The sequence below is a fragment of the Eretmochelys imbricata genome, chromosome 1, assembly GCF_965152235.1.
Source record: "Eretmochelys imbricata isolate rEreImb1 chromosome 1, rEreImb1.hap1, whole genome shotgun sequence".
Taxonomy (NCBI): domain Eukaryota; kingdom Metazoa; phylum Chordata; order Testudines; family Cheloniidae; genus Eretmochelys; species Eretmochelys imbricata.
Genome location: NC_135572.1, coordinates 109,763,277 through 109,783,308, shown reverse-complemented (window position 1 = coordinate 109,783,308; position 20,032 = coordinate 109,763,277). Strand labels below are relative to the sequence as shown.

At 43.1% G+C, this 20,032-nt stretch overlaps 1 protein-coding gene across 7 annotated transcripts in view; it reads right to left on the bottom strand.

The window, feature by feature from the left end:
• NAXD (NAD(P)HX dehydratase) overlaps nucleotides 1-11,978 on the bottom strand; it is a 74,927-nt gene extending 62,949 nt beyond the window's left edge. Inside the window, exons 1-3 of one of the 7 annotated variants that reach the window (XR_013345684.1) lie at nucleotides 9,420-10,362; nucleotides 7,690-8,061; nucleotides 4,962-5,112 (exon numbers count right to left, since the gene is read on the bottom strand). Coding sequence is in view for 6 of the 7 variants with exons in the window: in XM_077813389.1 (XP_077669515.1) it covers nucleotides 4,962-5,112; nucleotides 7,690-8,061; nucleotides 9,420-9,969 (1,073 nt within the window). In the remaining variant the exon portion in view is untranslated. The other 6 variants (XM_077813409.1, XM_077813400.1, XM_077813389.1 and 3 more) reach the window with 6 other exon arrangements.
• Nucleotides 11,979-20,032: the final 8,054 nt, after the last annotated feature.

Genomic DNA, 20,032 nt, shown 5'->3' with positions numbered 1-20,032 from the left:
TTTAATATGTAGATTTCCAAGCACGTCACAATAGAAGTAATATCGCCATTTTAGAGACGGCCAAACGGAGGCACAGTAAGGTGAAATGACTCACCCAACGCATCACAATGGGTGTCACAACTGAGATGTTCGGCAGTCTTGCCTTGGGCTCAGAGCAGGTCAGAGTTCAAGATGGACCAGAGAGCAAAACCGAGAGCCAGGCATCAGAAAGGGTCAAGATACCAGGAGATCAACAGCAGGATCAGGTACTAGAGGGGAAGCAGTCCTAAACACGGGGAACCCAGCTGCATGGACAACTTCCTGTCCCTGTGCTTAGTTTAAATAGCAGCTCTGAACCAGTCAGTCAGATCCCAGGACTGGACTCCTCTGTCAAAGTTCAGCTTCTATTCTGACAACTTTTAGGTCACTGGGCAACAGGCTGGAACTTACTAGCTCCTCAGGACCCAGGTTCAAGACACGTGGTCCCTATCATCAGGTCCCTGGCAGAACCAGGAATAGAGCCTAGGTCCTATAACTTCCAGTCCTGTGCCCTCCTCAATTGACCTACACTATCTTCTGTTCCCCAGAGTTCAAATCAGGATACTATTAGCAAAAATATGCCACCTGATTAGTGTTGAGAAGGTGCATAATAAGAGTCTCAAAAGGCAGCTTGAATTCAAACCAAGAACCATGGCCAGGTAGCCAAGATGTAGTTCATAAGTCTGGAGTAAGTCAGGAATCGTATAAGGACATCACCACTATCATCAGTTGTTTCACCTTGTTACTTTATTCTCAATGCTTCTCCCATAAGCTCCATTTAAATTTCCTTCTACATTGTGTAAAGACAGACATTAGGGTGGAAAGAAGAGAGAAGGTAGAGGGGAATGGAACTCAAATGACCAAACTTCAACTGCATTTATAGCCAAAACAGGGATGGCATGACATTTACCAGAAGTGGTTTTTACTACCCCAAGAAAAGCTAGTTAGAAAGTGCCTTAAAGTGTGACTATGATAAAAACTGTTTCATTAATGCATACCACCTTACACTTAGTTTTAGTTAGATTCAAATTGTGGTTATAGAAATTAAATTTCTGAATCTATTGGCTTAAATTTGGCAAAAAAAGTAAAATTGAACTGGGTGTAATTCTAATATATGCAATCATAGCATTGAACATGGGAACGTCTACACATTTTGTTTGGTATTTTCTCAAGTTATACATTTCAGTCAGGACCTGTTCCATTTTTCCATGTTACATAGACAAAAATTAAAAACAGTTGATTATATGAAAGTGACAATACCGCAGAACTGTAGGCTTGAAACTTTAAGCAATCAGAAGCATGCAGAATTGTAGACTACCACTCCAGGTCCATATGGCAGTACAGCATTCTGTAGCACAAGCCCAACTTTTATGAAATGTATACACTAAGCCTCAATTTTGAACTGATGTATCCAAAGTTTGAAAAGATTTGTTCTGTGCTTGCTGAACACTGATGCAATTGTACCACCAGTTCTATGAAGTCAGATGTAATATTAGTAGTCTTCAGATTTTTCCCACCATGTTACAGGGGAAACTTTTTCCTTCATAGCAGATGAAAACACTGATTTTAGATACAGCGTTTCTACTTTAAATGCAAGTGAATATGGCAGAAAGTGAGGATTTTTACTGAGCAACCACTGCCCGGCAATTTCTTCTTATTCAGTTGACAATTTCTTTCCTGCTTATTTTAGATGAAGACCAAACCAGGTTGGCCAACATGTGTACAGGAGTAACTGCCTCATTAAATCTCTTTTGTGCTGTTGCTTTGCACGGTGCAAGATCTTCAGTAAACCCAACCATACTTTGCATGCAACTGCAATTGTTAATGTGCCCCTTTGGAATGTGTCAAATGCCACAGCAACTGGTTTTTATTGACTGATCAAGTTCTTTGCTTCTTGGTAAATCCCTTGATTAGTAGTTACACTGATCACTCTACCTTCAAATTCTGCCTCATGATCACTCACAATCCTGAGATAACACAGCTAATTTTTAATTTATGTTTCCAGGCATACTATTTGAGTGTTCCATTGTGTTTCACCAGGGATTTGGGATTTCACAGATCCTTGGCATTTTTTTTAAACAGGCTCCAGTATTCAAATACTTTTGTAAATCTACTACATGTTTCATCAAAGCACTTTGTGCAAGGTCTTGTCCAAGTAGATTTAGCCAATGTAAGGCACAACTATATGTAACTAAAGTGTCATTTTTTCCAAATTACTTCTCATTCTTTACAACTTTTCCCCCGCACTGTCTGTCAGGTAGCTCACCACCACAAATATACAATTCACTTACTAATGCCTTGGCTTCTCTTGCCAGGGTATCACAGTACTTTCCTGTCTTATTGCTTCAAGTCTCAACCTCTGTCACATTTTAAGATTCACCCCAGACCAGTGAGTGGTTGTGTCACTACTCGCCCCTTAACTCTGAATGCCTTAAAATGCTCTGCTGCTGTAACTCCCTGTCTGGGCGCTCCCAACCAGCATACGAGCATGCACTGAATGACTGCATGTTAAGCAGCACTGGTTCAGCAGCTCTGATTCCAGCAGCCTACTTGCTACACTACAGCCAGACTCTGGTCTCAACCAGCCTTTGTTTTTATTAGCCAAGTGACCCCCAACACACACCCAGTCCCAAATTTCCCCAAAACCATCTACCCTGAAAATGTCCAGCCCTATCCTGGAACATTCAGAGAAGTAATACGGTCTGTTGCTCCTTTAAAGACACAAAAGCACAGCAGCCTGTTGCTTTAACTGGAATTAATAATCAATTTAAGTCAAACACAGTAGTAGGCGGATTTGGAATAAAAGTAAAACAAGTTTATTTAACCAAAAATACACAGATTTTAAGTGCATTCAAGAGATAAAGTCAGAAATGGTAACAAATAAAAGTGAAAACACCAATCTAAAAGTTTAAAACTTAAATTTTGCAAGACAGTCTTTGTTAAAGAGGATTTTCCTCTGATCCAGTCTTTCCAGCTTTTTACTGAATGGCCTGGCCAGGACATCACAGAGATCAAATTGCTTGGTTTCTTAAGGCAAAGAATCCCTTAGGGGCTCACTCCCCCTCTCTTTATAGTCCCATGAACATTTGAAACACATTCTTCTGAAGGGTACCCTCGGGTAAAGTTCATTAGTTCATGGTGAATAACGGAGCCATGAGGCTGGGAGGATACGACTCCAAGCTGGTTCCTTCCCCGCTGGCTGTTGCTACTATGCTCATTATCTCTTTCTGCTGCAACTTCCCATATAAATGATAACTCACTGAATTTGGCCACACCTGACCTGAGGTGTTGGCCTCTTTTCTTATCTGAGGAAAACCTGTTTATCAACTCCCCGACATGCCTGGTTTTTAGTCACAGACTTTAAAGCATAATATTAGTATCTATAGTTTCACACACAGCCTTGTTACATATATGGTACAATGATATTATTGACCAGCATGTTATTTGTTTTCAAATGATACCTCACAAGGCATACTTGTACAAAAATCATTGCAGTGGTGTGAAGGGTGTGAATACAGAAGTGCTTGCGCTCACAACCACTGATACATAAACCACAATTTTCCCTGTGTGCATACAGTTAGCTATCACTGGGTCACTACACATTACTCCAACCATATGCTTTTCCACATAATTTATTGCATGCTACTATCCTCAAGCCATCAGTATTTGTGTTTAACAGTTCACCAGCTACCTGCTTTCGACTGGATGCTTTGCAGCTTGGCCTTAGGCAGCTAATCATTGCTTGAGAAGTTGGACGTTGAATAAAAGAGAAGGGAATATTATAGCCATAAAATATTCTGCAATTTTCAAGTTTAATTTTTGTTTCAGTTTTGGAGTTGTTTGTGTTACAAAAATATCCATTTTTGGTACAAAAAACATGATACTTACTCCTTGTTTTCTTTAGCCGACCTGGATCTGATGTACTTGGCAATGGTTATGCAAGTATTATCTGTACTCATCCTCAGGGTTTGATTCCAGTTCTACTACTTAGTGTATGCACAACATGCTTCAGGTGGCATGGGACCAGGATTCAACACCAAATTTGGTCCGCGGGTTGGATCATTAGCTTCCCCAAGTTGGGCTGGATACTGACAGGGAGTGCGACGTGAATGCTGATCCATGTGTTTAGCCAAAGGGAGTCTGGTGTCTTTCTTCTTTCCACAGCATTTTGCAAAATGTTTCCTCATACAGTCTGCCTTCCCATTCACTTTTTCTTTGCAATTTCTGCCTTTAATACTCTCTTTGCCGCCACCATGAACTTTCTCAAAATAGCCATGGACTGGGTCAAGTGGTCTTCCACCTTTGCTCATGCTGAAATACTTTGACTTGAGTCACCATACACCGGAATTCAGTTGCAGCAACTGTACGCCAACTAGTCCAGTACTCTGTCTCTTGATTTGGCTAGACAGGTAGTCTGGCAATTTACCTCAAACAGAAAATGAAACGTCTGAATCTGGGAATTCCCCTTCTCTGTTTGCTTAACAAACATGTAATTTTCATTGCTAAAGCAAAGAAGGGGTATTCCCAGATTCAGACGTTTCAGTTTCTGTTTGAGGTAGCTAAGGCACTAGCATACAGTTTTAGGTCTTTTTTGTTTTATTTTAACTGAAATTAAAAGAGACCATGTTACTGCAAAATCATTATTAAGTTGCTTGATATTTGCCAGTAATTTTCATTAGTATGTTCTAATAATTTTATTCTTCCAGTTTCCCAGTTTAAACTGGTATTTACCAGCCCTGACCTAAACTAGTTTTCCCCCCAAGAAATTGCCAACCCTTAAGTCTTGCATCACTGACATAGGGGGACACGTATTCTGATTCTAATGATCGACTAAGTAAAGCCCCCTTTGAAAACAGTATTTTCAACGTAAATTATTTTAAAAAGTAGTAAAACATGTACTTGAAATCCCTAATCAACAGCATATATATTTCTGTTTAACTTACTCTTGACATCCTCCCACGATGCCTATCCGTCCATCTTGACCTTTATGCTTCTTTGCCGTTAGAGGAGGAATAACATTGCGCACCAACTGAAAAATATTCTCCATATCCTTTATAGAATGTGTTTTGTGTAGTGAAAAGGCTCTCTCGATAACTAGAAAAAGATAGAAACATTAAAAAAATTACTTCAGAAATGTTTCTTTTTAAATTGATAGAAACCTCAGTGCATTTTGAAACATTCAGAAGTATTCGTGTAACCAATTTCTATAACAGATGTTACATAGTCGCACAGAATGATTAAAAAACCCAAACTCTCCAATTTTACTTTGAACAAAACTATTCAGTCTTGCACTCAGTAATTGTCCTTGCCATACCAACACCACAAATAAAAAAAAAGATGTTCTAAGAAAGTTAGGAGACAACTCTGAAAATATTCCTGTAACAAACAAAAAAACACCGGCTCTGCGCAATGTCAGCAGAAAACCCTTTTCTCCAATCTTTACAGAATCTAACATTAAACCACACTAGCTAAACTGTAGCAAAAATCACTTTATAGTGTTCAATAATGATAATTATATTCCTGGCTGATCTCTTGTTTTGACAAGACTTCTATAATATAAAGAAAAGGCGTGCTTGTGGCACCTTAGAGACTAACCAATTTATTTGAGCATAAGCTTTCGTGAGCTACAGCTCACTTCGAAGTGAGCTGTAGCTCACGAAAGCTTATGCTCAAATAAATTGGTTAGTCTCTAAGGTGCCACAAGCACGCCTTTTCTTTTTGTGAATACAGACTAACGCGGCTGTTACTCTGAAACCTTCTATAATACAGGCATTCAACTCCCATTGGGATCAAACACTAACCTTCTTGGAGCATGGCCAAAATATCATTGTCACAATCCAGAATATAACAAAAAACTCATCTCCGCTCTGGAAATAGGGCAATATTTCCCCCTTAAAATTACTCCACATTTTACAAACTACCTAGTTTTCTACCATAAAATCTACAAGAAACATGCATCCCATACACCTCACAACCTACTTACAGTGCCTTGGCTGCTAAAAAACCTTCAGTTTTCTTGCTTTTCTAGAACAGAGACTATAATGAGGGGGAAACAGTAGAGAACATAAAAAAAAAAGAAGGAACTCTAGACTGGATTTCACTTCTGCCTAAAGATTTCACTTCAACTTTAGATACAAATAACTTAGGTCCCAAATCATTAACATATACAGTATGTTGCCTTAAATAATTACTTTTAAAGCATATTTTATTATAAACTGTAAAAAAAATCCTCTTATGATTGGAAGCCAATTCAGAGTTTCTCTTGCTACAGTACAAAATTACAACTACATCTGCATCATCAAATGTAGTACACAGATAATAGAACATCTTTCAGATTAAAAGTGAATGCATTTTAGAAGTAATAAATATTAAGGTTAAATATGTATTGTGTTCAAGATTTAGGAGCTTAAGTAGTTTTCTGTACCACTACTGGTAAGAAATAAACTGTAGTATACATACAGGGTCTAATTTAAATATTAAAATATTGCTCAAAAACTTTGATAAACTATTAGGACATCAAAAAGTAGTATTACAGACCAGATATCCATTCAATAGAATAAGAAAGTATGCTAACTTAAACCATAACAGGCCTAAACATTCATTCCTTGTTTATTCAAGACTCCACTAAATTTCAAGAGAAGTTTGGGGGTCAGAGAAACACAGGACTGGGCCTTACATTTATTTGGCTCTTTAAATGTCCAAACTATAAGTTCTGATAGCCTGCCCAGAACCAGAAACTGGCTTACAGAGTTTTATTTCTAATTCTGCTTATCTAAATATATATATAAATAAGACTACTCATCCACTGAATACTGAACCCACATATGATTTTAAAAACAAAAGTAAAACAAAACAACTGTTCATTCCAACCTGATGGGCTATAACCTATTAGCCTGTAACCTAAGCCCTGCCACCCAGGGCAGAAGCCATCAGGCTTCAGCCCCAGATGGTGGAGCTCAGGCTTCAGCTTCGGCCCTGGATCTCAGCAAGTCTACGCCAGCCCTGGCGACCCCAACTGAAATGGGGTCACGACCCACAGTTTGAGAACCGCTGATCCAGAGTGAAATCCAGGCCCTACTGAAATGAATGGCAAAACTTCCTTAGACTTCAGCAGAGCCAGGACTTCAGCCGTAATGTTCAAAACATGTCCGACATACCCACTGTTAAAAAAACCTCAATACATGTTATTTTTCCAGGTCTTTTTCATTACTTTGAATTAACATTTTCAAGTATGACGACAGCCTTGACAGCAAGATTACTACTCAAAAATGTTAAGAGCTATATTTCTTTTTTCAATTTTATGTAGACTATTGTTTCATTCTGCTGCAAGACACTTGCTTCCAGATCATTTCCAGTAAAAGTTAAGCTCCGTAACATATTATATATAATTGCATTCTATATAGATCTGAACGTGACATGAACTGATCAGTTCTTATGGATTACTTTTCCAAAATGTTATTTCAATATTTAGAATTTGTTAGAGTCTTTTTTATTTTAATATCAGTACAATAGCAAGGCAAGGCATTTTAATTCAATTTACAGACAAAAAAACTCATCACAATATTGAAAATAAGTCAAAGCTAGACATTTATTTTCAGATACGACCACCAGCCATTGCACAAATCTTTTAAATATAATATTAGATCTTATTTATGCTATAGAATGAAGTACCTATTGGTGGAGAAAGTGCTGCTGTCATAGCATTATAATTAAAGTTATCGCCATATGATCGGTGATTTGCTCTCTGAGGTGGACTAGTTGGTATAGACTGTGACCTTTGTGATACTGTAGAAGAAATTCCTGCCAACATCTGTCCCAACATTTGTAACATCTGGAGTTCTCGAGCATGCTCAGCTTCACGGCGCTTGTCCTCAATTTTAAGTCGTTGCTCTTCATATTTGTAAAATTTCTCTTCTGTATCCACACTCTGTTGTAGGAATTTCTCCATCATTTTATCCAGTGTTAAATTTGCATGGCGTTTTTTTGATCTTTTGGGTTGAGAGAGTGGTTGTGTACTGGTTTGAGCATTGATTTGTTTAAAGCCTAAAACAAAGTAGATAAAATTATTTTCAATCTTCCAGACATACTAAAAGGAACAAGTAAATAGTAAAACTGTTCCCCTGGTGAAATGGAGATCTATTTTGCCATCTCAAAGTATCATTTTGTTTCAAAATTAGGCATGATTATTTCTGATGATTTTAAGAGTACCAAAATAGGGAATACATGCTTATCCAACAAATTATACAGGTAACATGTAATCAAATAGGGACCCCTTTTAACTGCTGTAGTACTAAACTTCAAAAATAGGAAGAGGCTTTTTGATCTTTTAAAAAGGTTTGTGAAAGCTATTCAACAGTACAGCCTCATTTGTGTATTGCAGGTAATTACGCTAATCAGAATTGAGCTTCAGCCTGCTGGCATTTTAGATTTGCATTTCAAAAAAGATGTTAGTGTAAACAACACTTTGATGAGATTTATGTATAAAAAGGAGATTGGTTAAATGTCAACCAATTGGCTAACTTCCGAGTGTTCCAAAGACAGAGTCAGGTTTTAGACAAATACCCACAGCACAAGACTGGACTTTAAAAAACATTTGCGCAGAGTACAAAGGGCAACAGGGAAAGGGGCAGGCTTTATGTTGCTTTCTACTCCCCTCCCCCCCCCCAAACTGTACTATTCAACTGAGTCAAATAAGAGTTCTAGAAAAAGCCCAGTTAGGTTTTTGGCCCACAAATGACAGTACATAGATAAAAACAAACAGAACATTTTCCTAACTATTATAGCAAACTATTTTTAAAAAATAATAGTTACACAGTGATAAACAGAACTGCATAGCATCTATAGCAAAGTTTAAACATAGCAGGAATGATGAGGATGCTGCCATTTTTATCCAGAACTGTTTGGCACCTCCTATCTTATCTCTACTTTAGTTTCCTATTTGTTTCCTATTGATAACAAACGAATGAAAACTAGAGACCCTTCATTCTCCCTCCCCCATATTGCAACTATTTACTTAGTAATTTTTAAGAGCTTCATGAACTAATTCCTTTCCGCTCCTGCTTTCATTCTGGGAAGAGCCAAAGGGACGAAACACTGGGATAGGGAAGGAGAAGGGCAAAAAGGAGAAGAGAAATTAAATGGAGGAGATAGGACTCCACAGTGGGGGGGGGGGGAAGGGGTTAAAGACACTAAAGACGTTTTAATCCAGTTCCCCTTGAAGAGGATGAGAGGAGTCTGGAAGGGAAGAGGCCAGTGCAGAAGCGACTGGAAGCACGTTAGCTAGAGGCGCTACTACTTCTATTGTATGGGGGGGAGGGACAGAGGGTATGGGGGCAAAGACGGGGGGAGGGATACCCCTACCAGCGTGCATACGGGGTGGGGCTCCCCATACTGGTACTTACCCTCGGCGGGTGGCACGGGGATGGCGAACGGGGGGCACTCCACCTTGATGGGGTGCTCGGCGTAGGACGAGCACTCGCCCGAGTCCTCGGTGAAGTGGTCGTGGGGGGACTCGAGCTCGGCGTCCTCGTCGAGCTCGGTGTCGGGCTCGCGGCTGTTGTGGGGGGTGCCCGGCGTGGGCGGCCCGGCGGCGGGCTGGACGCCGTCGGCGGGCTGGGCCAGCAGCTCGGGCGCGCTGTCCGGCCCGCCCCGGCAGCTGAGGATCCGGTCCATCTCGTCGTAGTACTTGCAGATCTTGCGGGCGTGCCCGTTCTTCTTCAGCCCGTCCCGGGCCTGGTAGTACTGGCGCTTGAGGCCCTTGATGCGGATGCGGCACTGCTCCGGGGTGCGCTCGAAGCCCAGCTCGGCCAGGCGGCAGGCCACGTCCCGGTACACATGGCTGTTCCGAAAGTTCCCGTCCAGCGCCGACTGCACGTCGGCCTCGCCCCAGATCTCCAGCAGCGCCCGCGTCTCCAGGTCGGACCACAGGAAGCCCCGCGTGTTGGTGATCATCCTCGGCCGGCCGGCCGGCGCTGCAATGGCCGCGCACCGGGGGGGGGGGGGAGGAGAGCGGGGGGGGGGGGTAGCGCCCGCCCGGCCTCGCCTACAGCCCCGGCGGCGCAGCGGCAAGTGGCGGAGAAGCCAGCGCCGGGCCCCGCATCCCAGCCCGCCGCCCCCCCACGCAAACAAACTTTCCGGCCGCCGCCGCCCGGTCCGGGTCCCCTGCAGACGGAGCCGCGGCCCCGCAGGCGCAGGGCGCCGCCCGCTCAGCCAGTCACCCGGGCGCGGCCGCTCCCCGGGCCCCGGCAGGACGCTGGCTGAGCTGCTAGGCCCCGCTCGCTGCTCATCACACGGCGCCCCCGCCCGCCGCGGCCGGAGCCCCGCACGCTGCCCTCCCCCCCCCTCCTCCCTCTCCCTCACACACACACACACACACACACACACACGGCGCCGCAGGCAGCTCCGCGCCCAGACCCCCGCCCGCCCGGCGTCACCGCGCACTGCGCGCTACCTCACCCCGCACGCCGGGGCTCAGCCGGGCCGGCCCGCGGCTGCTGGGAGCGGGGCCCGCGCCGCAGCTCCGAGCTCGCTCGCCCGGGCTCGGCCCGAGCCACGCAGCGGTGACACACAGACAGCACCTGCCGCTCGAGTCAGGCTGCGGCTGGCTCCTTAACCAACCAACCCCTCGGCCCTGGCCGGCCCTCAGCCCTGCTCTCGGCAGCTCCTGGCCAACACCCCGCTCCCCTGGTGTCATGCCCCCGGGAGAGTCGCTAGTTTTGTCCACCACCACGGTAACAGGCAGGTGTGGAAGTGTTGCGCCTGGATGTATTATTTTTTATTCCAGGCGCACTTGGAGAGGTCCTTGTGTTAGGCGATAGGCAAACACCGAGGCCCCTGTGCTGAAAACTGGTCCGTGTGATGTGAACCCTCTTGTTAACAGACAGCTCCTGCCTGAGCAGCCGAATCACCTCTTCAATAATCAATATCTTCTTACCAAACACCACCTCCAAAAAAATAAAGCTGTCAGCTATAGCTCTCCACCCCCATGTAACGTTGCCTGCTATTTACATCTCACTCCTATTTGGACGCTTGTGAGTTTCACTTTGTCAGGGTCATGCTGAAACCCTGGACTGCGAACATGGCACGGGAAAGCCTTCACCCAATTGACTAAAGAACAGTTTATATTCATTCCACACATTTCCATGGATACTAGGTTTTATACAAAACGAGGAAGGCACAATGTATAGGTTGGGCCTAAACATTAGCTAAAATTTGTACAGACCGTTGTAAATACAAGGCACGACTGAAATCAAATTACAACGCATTGCTGTTCTCAGCGGAGGCCCTGTCTCTGACAGCACAACCCTCTTCCTGAGCTCCTTCTTCCAATGCTTCCCGTGGCACTGCTCCGGGAAGACACCCACCCACGGCTTTGCTTTCTAATTCCTCCGCCCCGCGCCTGTGAAACTCCGCGGGGGAGTCAGAAGGGTGGGGTGCCCTGAAGAGCATCAAGTCCAGGCAACCCAGACCAAGGGGCAGTTTGTTTGACGAGTGGAGACCCTGCTTGGGCACAGGGCACTTTGCTTTGTCCAGCAGTTTTCAGAAAGCCGGCGACGCGCGCCCAGCGCACACACCTGTCTGGCCCGTGGCGAGCCGGGAAAGCTTCCGCCATTCGCTTAGGCTGGCGGCAGCTGCCGCCCAAACAAAGCTGCGGGTCCCCCATACCCTGCTGGCGAGAGACCCAGTGGAGAGGGCTTATACCTTTGTCATACTGCAGCCAGATGATCGTAACTACAGCCGAGGCCAGTGCTGCGAGCACACAAGTGGTGACAGTGCCCCTTCCCCAAATCATCTCGGATGGGGCCCTGGGAACGGCCCCAGCACGGGCCCCGCACGCACCGCTCTGCACTCTCCTCTTACCTAGCCACCAAGCGGGGCTCACACCACCTCCTGCCAAACACACAGGCAAGCGCCTGACACAACTCATCAGCGCTGCTTCCGGCTCCACGCCGCCGCGGGCTGCCCACACAAGCCCGCAGCGCCACGCCTTCCTCTGGGGCACACCCACTAGCGGCAGCCAATCCCGGCTCTAGCCGAGCTCCTGACAGACACATCAGAGCCGTGTTGCCGGCTGGAGGGGAGTAGCCTGCGCTGCTCCAGTGTTTACAGAGTGCACTCAGGCTCGAGAGGGTGTCAGGGCCTGCTGAGGGCATTTTACCTGCTGATCTAAGGCAACAAATGTGCACCAGGAGCCACCTCTCCCACCCCCTGCTGCACAGACTGAGAAAAGAGTGAAGGTTTCACCACTCCTGCTTGAAGGGGACTGCAAACAATATTATGCATTAGCCAAAAGATAGGTGTAAAGCAGAGGAGGGGAAAACCTAAACCCAAAGCAAGGAACAACATGGGCACTTAAATTTTGAAAGGGAGTCACTGCCCTGTACTAAATCCAGCCCACTCTTCCCCTCCAGAATCCAAGACCAGAGACAGAAACTGTTTGATTCCCCCTCATTCTGACCTCTTGAGGCCCAACAGATTGCAAAATCTGCCCTTGAAGAAGTTATCAATGTTGCAATTTGCAAACTTGCCAAAGGGTCTGGATTTAGTTTAGGATTGTTGCTTGACAAAAGACTAGGGTTAAAAATCCAAACCCAGGATGCTGTTAAAATGTAAATGAGATTGTTCAAATCAGGATTTACTTTTCATATACAAGATAAATTTCTCATATAGGCTTTTCAAGCTGCTGGTTTAATTTTTTTTTTTTTGGCACCAGTTAAAATAACCCATAAATTATCTTTTCCATCTTTTAATTTGATCTCTTCTTTCAAAAAGCTCTCTGTCTCCCTCACCTGACCAGGGTCGTCTGTGTGACACTCTGATTTATGAGTGAGAGTCATCTATAAACTGTTATTTATATCTCGTGGCAGATCATTAAAATGGGATTATTGAAGTACTTCCATTAACACCAGAACATGGCCAGGGTGAATGCAAATACCACGATTATGGTCATCCTTAGCTGTATTTCACATATGAAACCCAGGTAACAAATCAAAAGAGGAGACTAGCCAAGGAGAGCTGGTGAGGTTGGATTTGGCTCATAAGAAATCTGAGACATTAAGGCTCAGGACAGTTTTAATTTCTGTCCTGGATTCATGCACAGTTCTACCAAGAATACTTTTGATATCAACTCATATAAACACCTGGTCTAACAACAGGGAGAAGTCACTACAGTTTTAATGGTTTGGTTAATTCATATTCTGGTAGGGACAAGACAAATGATATTTTCTCCAGTCATTTTTTAAAATTTAGGGTCACTGTCAAGTATTACTTAATTTAATTATTTTTAGTTGCACTTCCTTAATATAGGTTCTTCGTGTTTGCTATGAATGTAAAAAAAATACCAGTTTGGGCAAATTTCCTCTGTACTCATTTAGCATGAGTAACCTCCTTTCTCCTGAGCTGATGTACAGATTGCATGGCAGCCCAAAAGAAGTCCAGTTGCTAATGAGCTTTAGCTATTCCAGGGAATTTGACCCAAGAAATGGAATATTATGTTGTGGAATTACAAAATTCCAACTCCAGAGTAAACATGTCTGGAACCTGGCATCATGTACAGAGCCACCTTATAATATTGTTTCTCATGATCATTTGTCCACTGTGGGCTGAGCAAGAAGAAAATAAATGTCTGTTGACTCCCATCAAGACATCTCCTGCTCTTAGTACGCAGGATACTGGCAGCTGCACCAAAGATGTATTTTGTGCTAAATATAAAAGTGATAGATGACAAGATAGGAAGTTGTTAATTACAGAAACAGGAGTAGCAAACAGGGGAGTTTTGCAAGGGAGTTCTCCAGATGAAAGAGGAGCGGCTACATGACCCTTGGGGTGAGTGTGTTGTCTGTTTGTTTGTTGTGTGTTTGCTGCTGGACTGTAGTATATAATGTAGTCTGTTTGCAGGGGGCCTGCATGTGCTGAGCTTAGTGGCCTACTAGGCAAGGCTGAGAACTTCTTAACAAGGCCTTGATCCCTAATCCCTTTAGGATCCATTAACTATTAACCAGGGGCAGGGCTATTCAGGGAGAACAAGGGTTTAAAAAGCCAGCTTCTAAGTGACCAGAGGAGCTAGTGAACAGGAGCAGGAAACTGAGTGTTTTGCGAGGAAGTTTAGAGAGGGAGCCAGCTACATTCTCTAAATGTCTGGGAACGGCGAACCGCAGCCACTGGGAGCTGTGAGTGGCCGTACCTGGGAACGCTCAGGTAAACAAAGCGTCTTGTGGCCTGCCAGGGGCTTACCCTGAACAAGCCACGAACCAAGTTTGGGAACCCCTGAGTTAGGCTAATAAACACCTTCCCCCCCCCCCACCTCAACAAAACAGAACAACCCCGAAAATGGTGCAGGAGTAAAAAAAAAAAACTGCAGGCAGAAGTCCTACAGCAATCCAGTTTATTGCACTGAATGCAGCATGTATGATTACATGCCTTGTGGGCAGGTGGCGTATGTGTGCATTCAGTGCAAGGAGCTGATGGCCTCAGGGACTGAGTATGGGTTCTTGAGTCCAGAATAGCTGAACTGGAGGAGCTAAGGGAGAGAGAAAGGTACATAGATGAGACTTTCTCGGACAGAGTAGAGCGGTCCCACCCCCCACTCTGACAGGCTCTGTGCTGTTCAGGAGGATGAAAGTCTTGGGGAAGGAGAATCTCAAACTGCAATGGAACAAAACAGTCGCATAGCTGGGACCCTCCTTTCAGATGGATGTCATGGTATTATCCACTCATACTGAGGATCTCTCTCTGCGGGAGGCAATCCCAGTTATAAGGAAGAGAGAGAGAAAAGTAATGGGGGATCTGATCATTAGAAATATAGATAGCTGGCTTTGTGATGACTGGGACAACCTCATAGTGAATTGCTTGCTGGATGCAAAGGTTGCGGTCCTCTCAAGACATCTAGACAGGATTATGTGCAGTGCTGGGGAGGAGCTGGTGGTTTTGTCGTAGGTGTAGGTACCAATGACAGAGAAAGATAGGAGAGAGGTCCTAGAGGCCAAATATAGGCTGCTAGGTAAGAGATTGAAGTTCAGGACTTCCATGATAGCATTGTCTGAAATGTTTCCAGTTCCCACATAGGGCCAGTTAGACAGGGAGATCTGCAGGGTCACAATGCATGAATGGCGTGAGGAGGAGGATTTTAGGTATATTAGGAACTGGGGAACCATTTGGGAAAGGAGGAGCCTATAAAGGAGGGATGAGCGCTACATAAACCAAAAGGGAACTAGATTGCTGGCATGTAAAATTAAAAAGGTTGTAGAGCAGTTTTTAAACCAAGGGCTGGGGGAGAGCCGACAGGAACAGAGGAGCACACGGTTCAGACAGAAGCACCTTATAAGGGAGGATATATTAACGGGGATTTCTCTCTCTCTCTCTCTCTCTCTTTATCTAGTAAAGAGGAGAGAATAGAAGTTGATAAAGTACAGTTAGGAACTGAACAGAAACAGTCAAATGAAAAAGAGTCCCATTCAATTACATCACATGAAGGCAGACAACTAAAAAGTGATACATTTTACAGGTGCTTGTATACAAATGCTAGAAGGCTAAATACTAAAATGGGTGAACTTGAGTGCCTGGTATTAAATGAGGATATTGATATAATTGGGATCACACAAACTTGGTGGAATAATGACAGGTTAATACCAGGGTACAAAATATACAGGAATGACAAAGTAGGTTGTCAAGTATCAGGGAGTAGCTGTGTTAGTCTGTAACCACAAAAACAACAAGGAGACCGGTGGCACCTTAAAGACTAACAGATTTATTTGGGCATAAGCTTTTGTGGGTAAAAACTCACTTCTTCAGATGTAAAGAAAAATATAGAGACAAATACAGTAAAAATCATAAATGATTCAAACTGTCCCATAGAATCTCTATGGATAGAAATTCCATGCTGGAATAATAAGAGTATAACACACGGAATATACTACCAACCACCTGACTAGGATGGTGATGGTGATTGTGAAATGCTCAGGGTGATTAGAGAGGCTATAAAACTAGGAAACTTAATAATAATGGGGAATTTCAACTATCCCCATATTGACTGGGTACATGTCACCTCAGGACAGGATGCAGAGATAAAGTTTCCAGACACCATAAATGACTGCTTCTTGGAGCAGCTAGTCATGCAACCACAAGGGGAGAGGCAATTCTTGATTTAATCCAAAATGGAGCACAGGATCTGGTCAAAGAGATGGATATAGTTGAACCATTAGCTAGGTAATAGCGACCATAATATAAATAAATTTAACATCTCTGGGCTGGAGGGCAAATACCAAAGAAGCCCACCACAGTAGCATTTAACTTTAGAAAAGGGGAACTACACAAAAATGAGGAAACTAGTGAAATGGAAATTAAAAGGAACAGTCACAAGAATGAAATGCCTGCAAACTTTTTAAAAACACCACAATAGAAACTCAAATTAAATGTATATCCCAAATTTTAAAAAAATAGTAAGAGGACCAAAACAAAATGCCACCAAGTCTAAACAACAGAGAGGCTGTTAGAGGCAAAAAGGCATCCTTTAAAAATTGGAAGTCAAATCCTACTGAGGAAAATAGAAACCAGCATAAACTCTGGCAAGCCAAGTTTAAAAGTAGAATTAGGCAGGCCAAAAAGGAATATGAAGAGTAAATAGAAAAAGACCCAAAAACTGACAGCAAAAAGTTTTTTAAGTACATCAGAAGTAGGAAGCCTGCCAACAGTAAGTGGGACCACTGGATGACCAAGATGCTCAAATAAATTGGTTAGTCTCTAAGGTGCCATTAGTACTCCTTTTCTTTTTGCGAATACAGACTAACACGGCTGCTACTCTGAAACCTGTCAAGGTGCTAAAGGAGCACTCAAGGAAGACAAGGCCATTGCGAAGAAGCTAAATGAATTCTTTGCTTTGGTCTTCACTGCAGAGGATGTGAAGGAGATTCCTATACCTGAGCCCTTCTTTTTAGGTGACAAATCTGAGTAACTGTCCCAGATTGAGATGTCAATAGACTTCATGTTTAGGCTGTTATAGTGGCTGATGAGATTACACTTGATAATTCGTTGGCAAAATCTACGTATAGAATTCACAACCAATTTGGGATTTGTGCCCTGGTTCTTCACAGTCTGCCCTGTGGTTGGTACTCATACTGTTGAGTCATAGAAGGCAGCTTTATAATAGGGTCAATGACTAGATTTTATTTATTATTTATTTGTATTTTGATAGCGTATCAGTGATCAGAGCCTCACTGTTCTACGTACTGTACACACATATAGGGAAAATATGGCCCCTGCCTTGAAAAACAACAACAAAACACCCCAAAAACTTTAAATTCAATTAAGACAGAGACACTCAAAATGATGGGGCAGATCCTCTAGTGGCATAAATTGGTGTAGATTCATTGACACAATTTACACTAGGGCCCGGATCCTGCAAACATGCACCCATTTAACATTATTACCATGAGGAGATAATGGGTATGTCTACATTGTAGCTTGGAGGGTGCTTCTCAGCTCAGGTAGGCAGATACACACTAGCTCTGCTAAAGTTCTAAAAATAGCAGTGCAGCTGGCGGGGTAGAATAGGCAGTGGCTCAGGCTAGACACTTAAGTTGGTACCAAGGGGGTCCAGGTGAGTTTGTACTCAGGCAGTCAGCCCAAGCTGCTGCTGATGCTACCCGTGACTGCACTGCTGGTTTTAATGTGTCTGTACCAATGCTAGAAGCACACTTCCAGCTGCACTGTAGATTCACCCTAATGTTTGTAGGATCAGGGCCTACATGAGGATCTGGTCCAATCAGTATAATAATAGTAATAATAATTAATAAATATAAATAAACTTCCACTTATATAGTCATTTCCTTTGGTGGAAATCAATGCTTTTTAAAAACATTTATGAATCCATTTTCACAAATTGACTGTGAAATTGGGAAATATTATCTCCATTTTATATACATGGAGAAACTAAGGGACAATGAGATTATGGCCAGAATTTTCAAAAGGTTCTGTAGGTTGCCCAAAGTCCTGTAGGAATTCTGAGGGAGAGCTAGGAAGTGAACCCAGATCTTCTGATTTGTAGTCATATGCTTAAGCCACAAGGCCATCCTTCCCCAAATAACGAGAGCATAAACTCTATGTCCATTTCAAAGGTCATAAATTAGTCTTATAAATTTTTCTAGCCAAACTATCATAATCGGGCACACTGCATCTTTTTTAGTTGCTAGGAAGCGGTTCAACACATTCCACTCCATGCATCTGATGAAGTGCGATCTAGCCCACGAAAGCTTATTTTCAAATAAATTTGCTAGTCTCTAAGGTCCCACAAAGACTTTTCGTTGTTTTTGCTGATACAGACTAACACTGCTGCCACTCTGAAACCTGTCATCAGGAAACTGTGTAAGCCTGGAACTGAGTATCAGGAAGTTTTTCCCTCTGGATCCCTGGGCTCCAGGGGAGAGGAGGACGGGTGTCTGGGTAAGGGGGGCCCTGCAGCTGGGCTCAGGGGGGGAAGGAGAGGGGATGCAGGTATATGGGCTGGGAGCCCCCATGGTTAAGCTCGGGAGGAGGAGGGTTGGGTGTATTGGCTGAGAGGGCCCACAGGTAGGCTCTTGAGGGAAGGGGTTGTGGGTGTCTGGGCCCTCAGCTGGGCTCTGTGGGGGCCGAAGGGGGCAGAGAAACAGGAATTGGTTGTCACAGGGGTTTCTTTAACTCTCTACTCCTGGGGGAATTTTTGTGTTTGTCTGTATTATTACAGACATAGTTGCTGACAGGTATTTTGAAATAAATTACCAAAATAATTGAAACTGGCATGATTATGTACTGCTATTTTGACAAATAAAATTTGCACAATTTAGCAGAATTTTAAAATATTTTGCGCAGAATTTTTAATTTTTTGGCACAGAGTGCCCCAAGGAGTAAGCTATCTCTCTTCATAAAGGGGCTTAATGCTTCTTCCATTGAGCCTGAAAGAAGGATGGTTAGCACACCTATTAGCTTTTACAAGGTCTGCAGATCAAAGGCCTGCTTGTTGGCGGCTATTAATACCCTTCAGCATAACAAAATTTAATCCTTCCTGCTGCTAAAGTATTTTATCAGATTTGCCAAATAAACATACACACTAGCTCTAACATTGGTCATATTTTAAATGATCTCACCCAGGATCTAATTCATTTGTTCAGTTATTAACTTGGTCCCAGCCATCAATTTTGCTATAACATAACATAATCCCTTTACTGAAGCGGGAATCCTAATATGTGTTTTTGACATTAAGGCAGTTTAAGATCAAACTGGATATTCACTCACTTTGAATTGGGCCCACTTAAAAGGAGCCTGGTAAAAGCTAAGGTTCTTTGGGCCTTATCCTACAGCCACTGACTTCAATCAAACACTTTATCTTTCTCACTGTCTACCTGATTGATCAAAGGGAGTTTTTCTACTGAGATCAAAGAAAGCCCCTTTCTCTTTGGCTGGTTAAACTACCCTGCCTATGCTCAGTAGCCTGATTTGCAATCAAAGAATGCGTTTACTGTTAAATAATTTCAGATTACCAGTACTGACATCTTCATAACATTATTACTGAAAACAAAGCAAGGAAAAGTGATGAAAAAAGATGTAGACAATCCAAATGTTAATTACTAACATACGTAGTACTAAGGATTTTGACTAGGAATATATTGCTACCAGATCAAGAAGTGTATTTCTACAGAAGATATACTTAGTGTAAGTTCATTGGCCGGGGAATAATGTCAGTTTAGTCTTTGAGATTTCACAGCCGTTCTGTTTAATAATTTGTATATTTTGAGCAGTGTAACTGAGAGCAGAGTTGTGCCCTTTCTGGTTGTTTTTCACAAGGATTGCCTGCACTGTTGACAGTTGAACTGTGTACTGATATTATATCTCATTTACTAATGAGAATATGTTAAATTGTTAAATCAAATCAGTATTAGGATTAAAACTGCTACTTTGAATAGTCCCTTACAATATGTTCTAACTACTTATGATAAACAATCTGTTTCATATTCTATTTTGCTGTGATGCTGGGTGTACTTTTCCC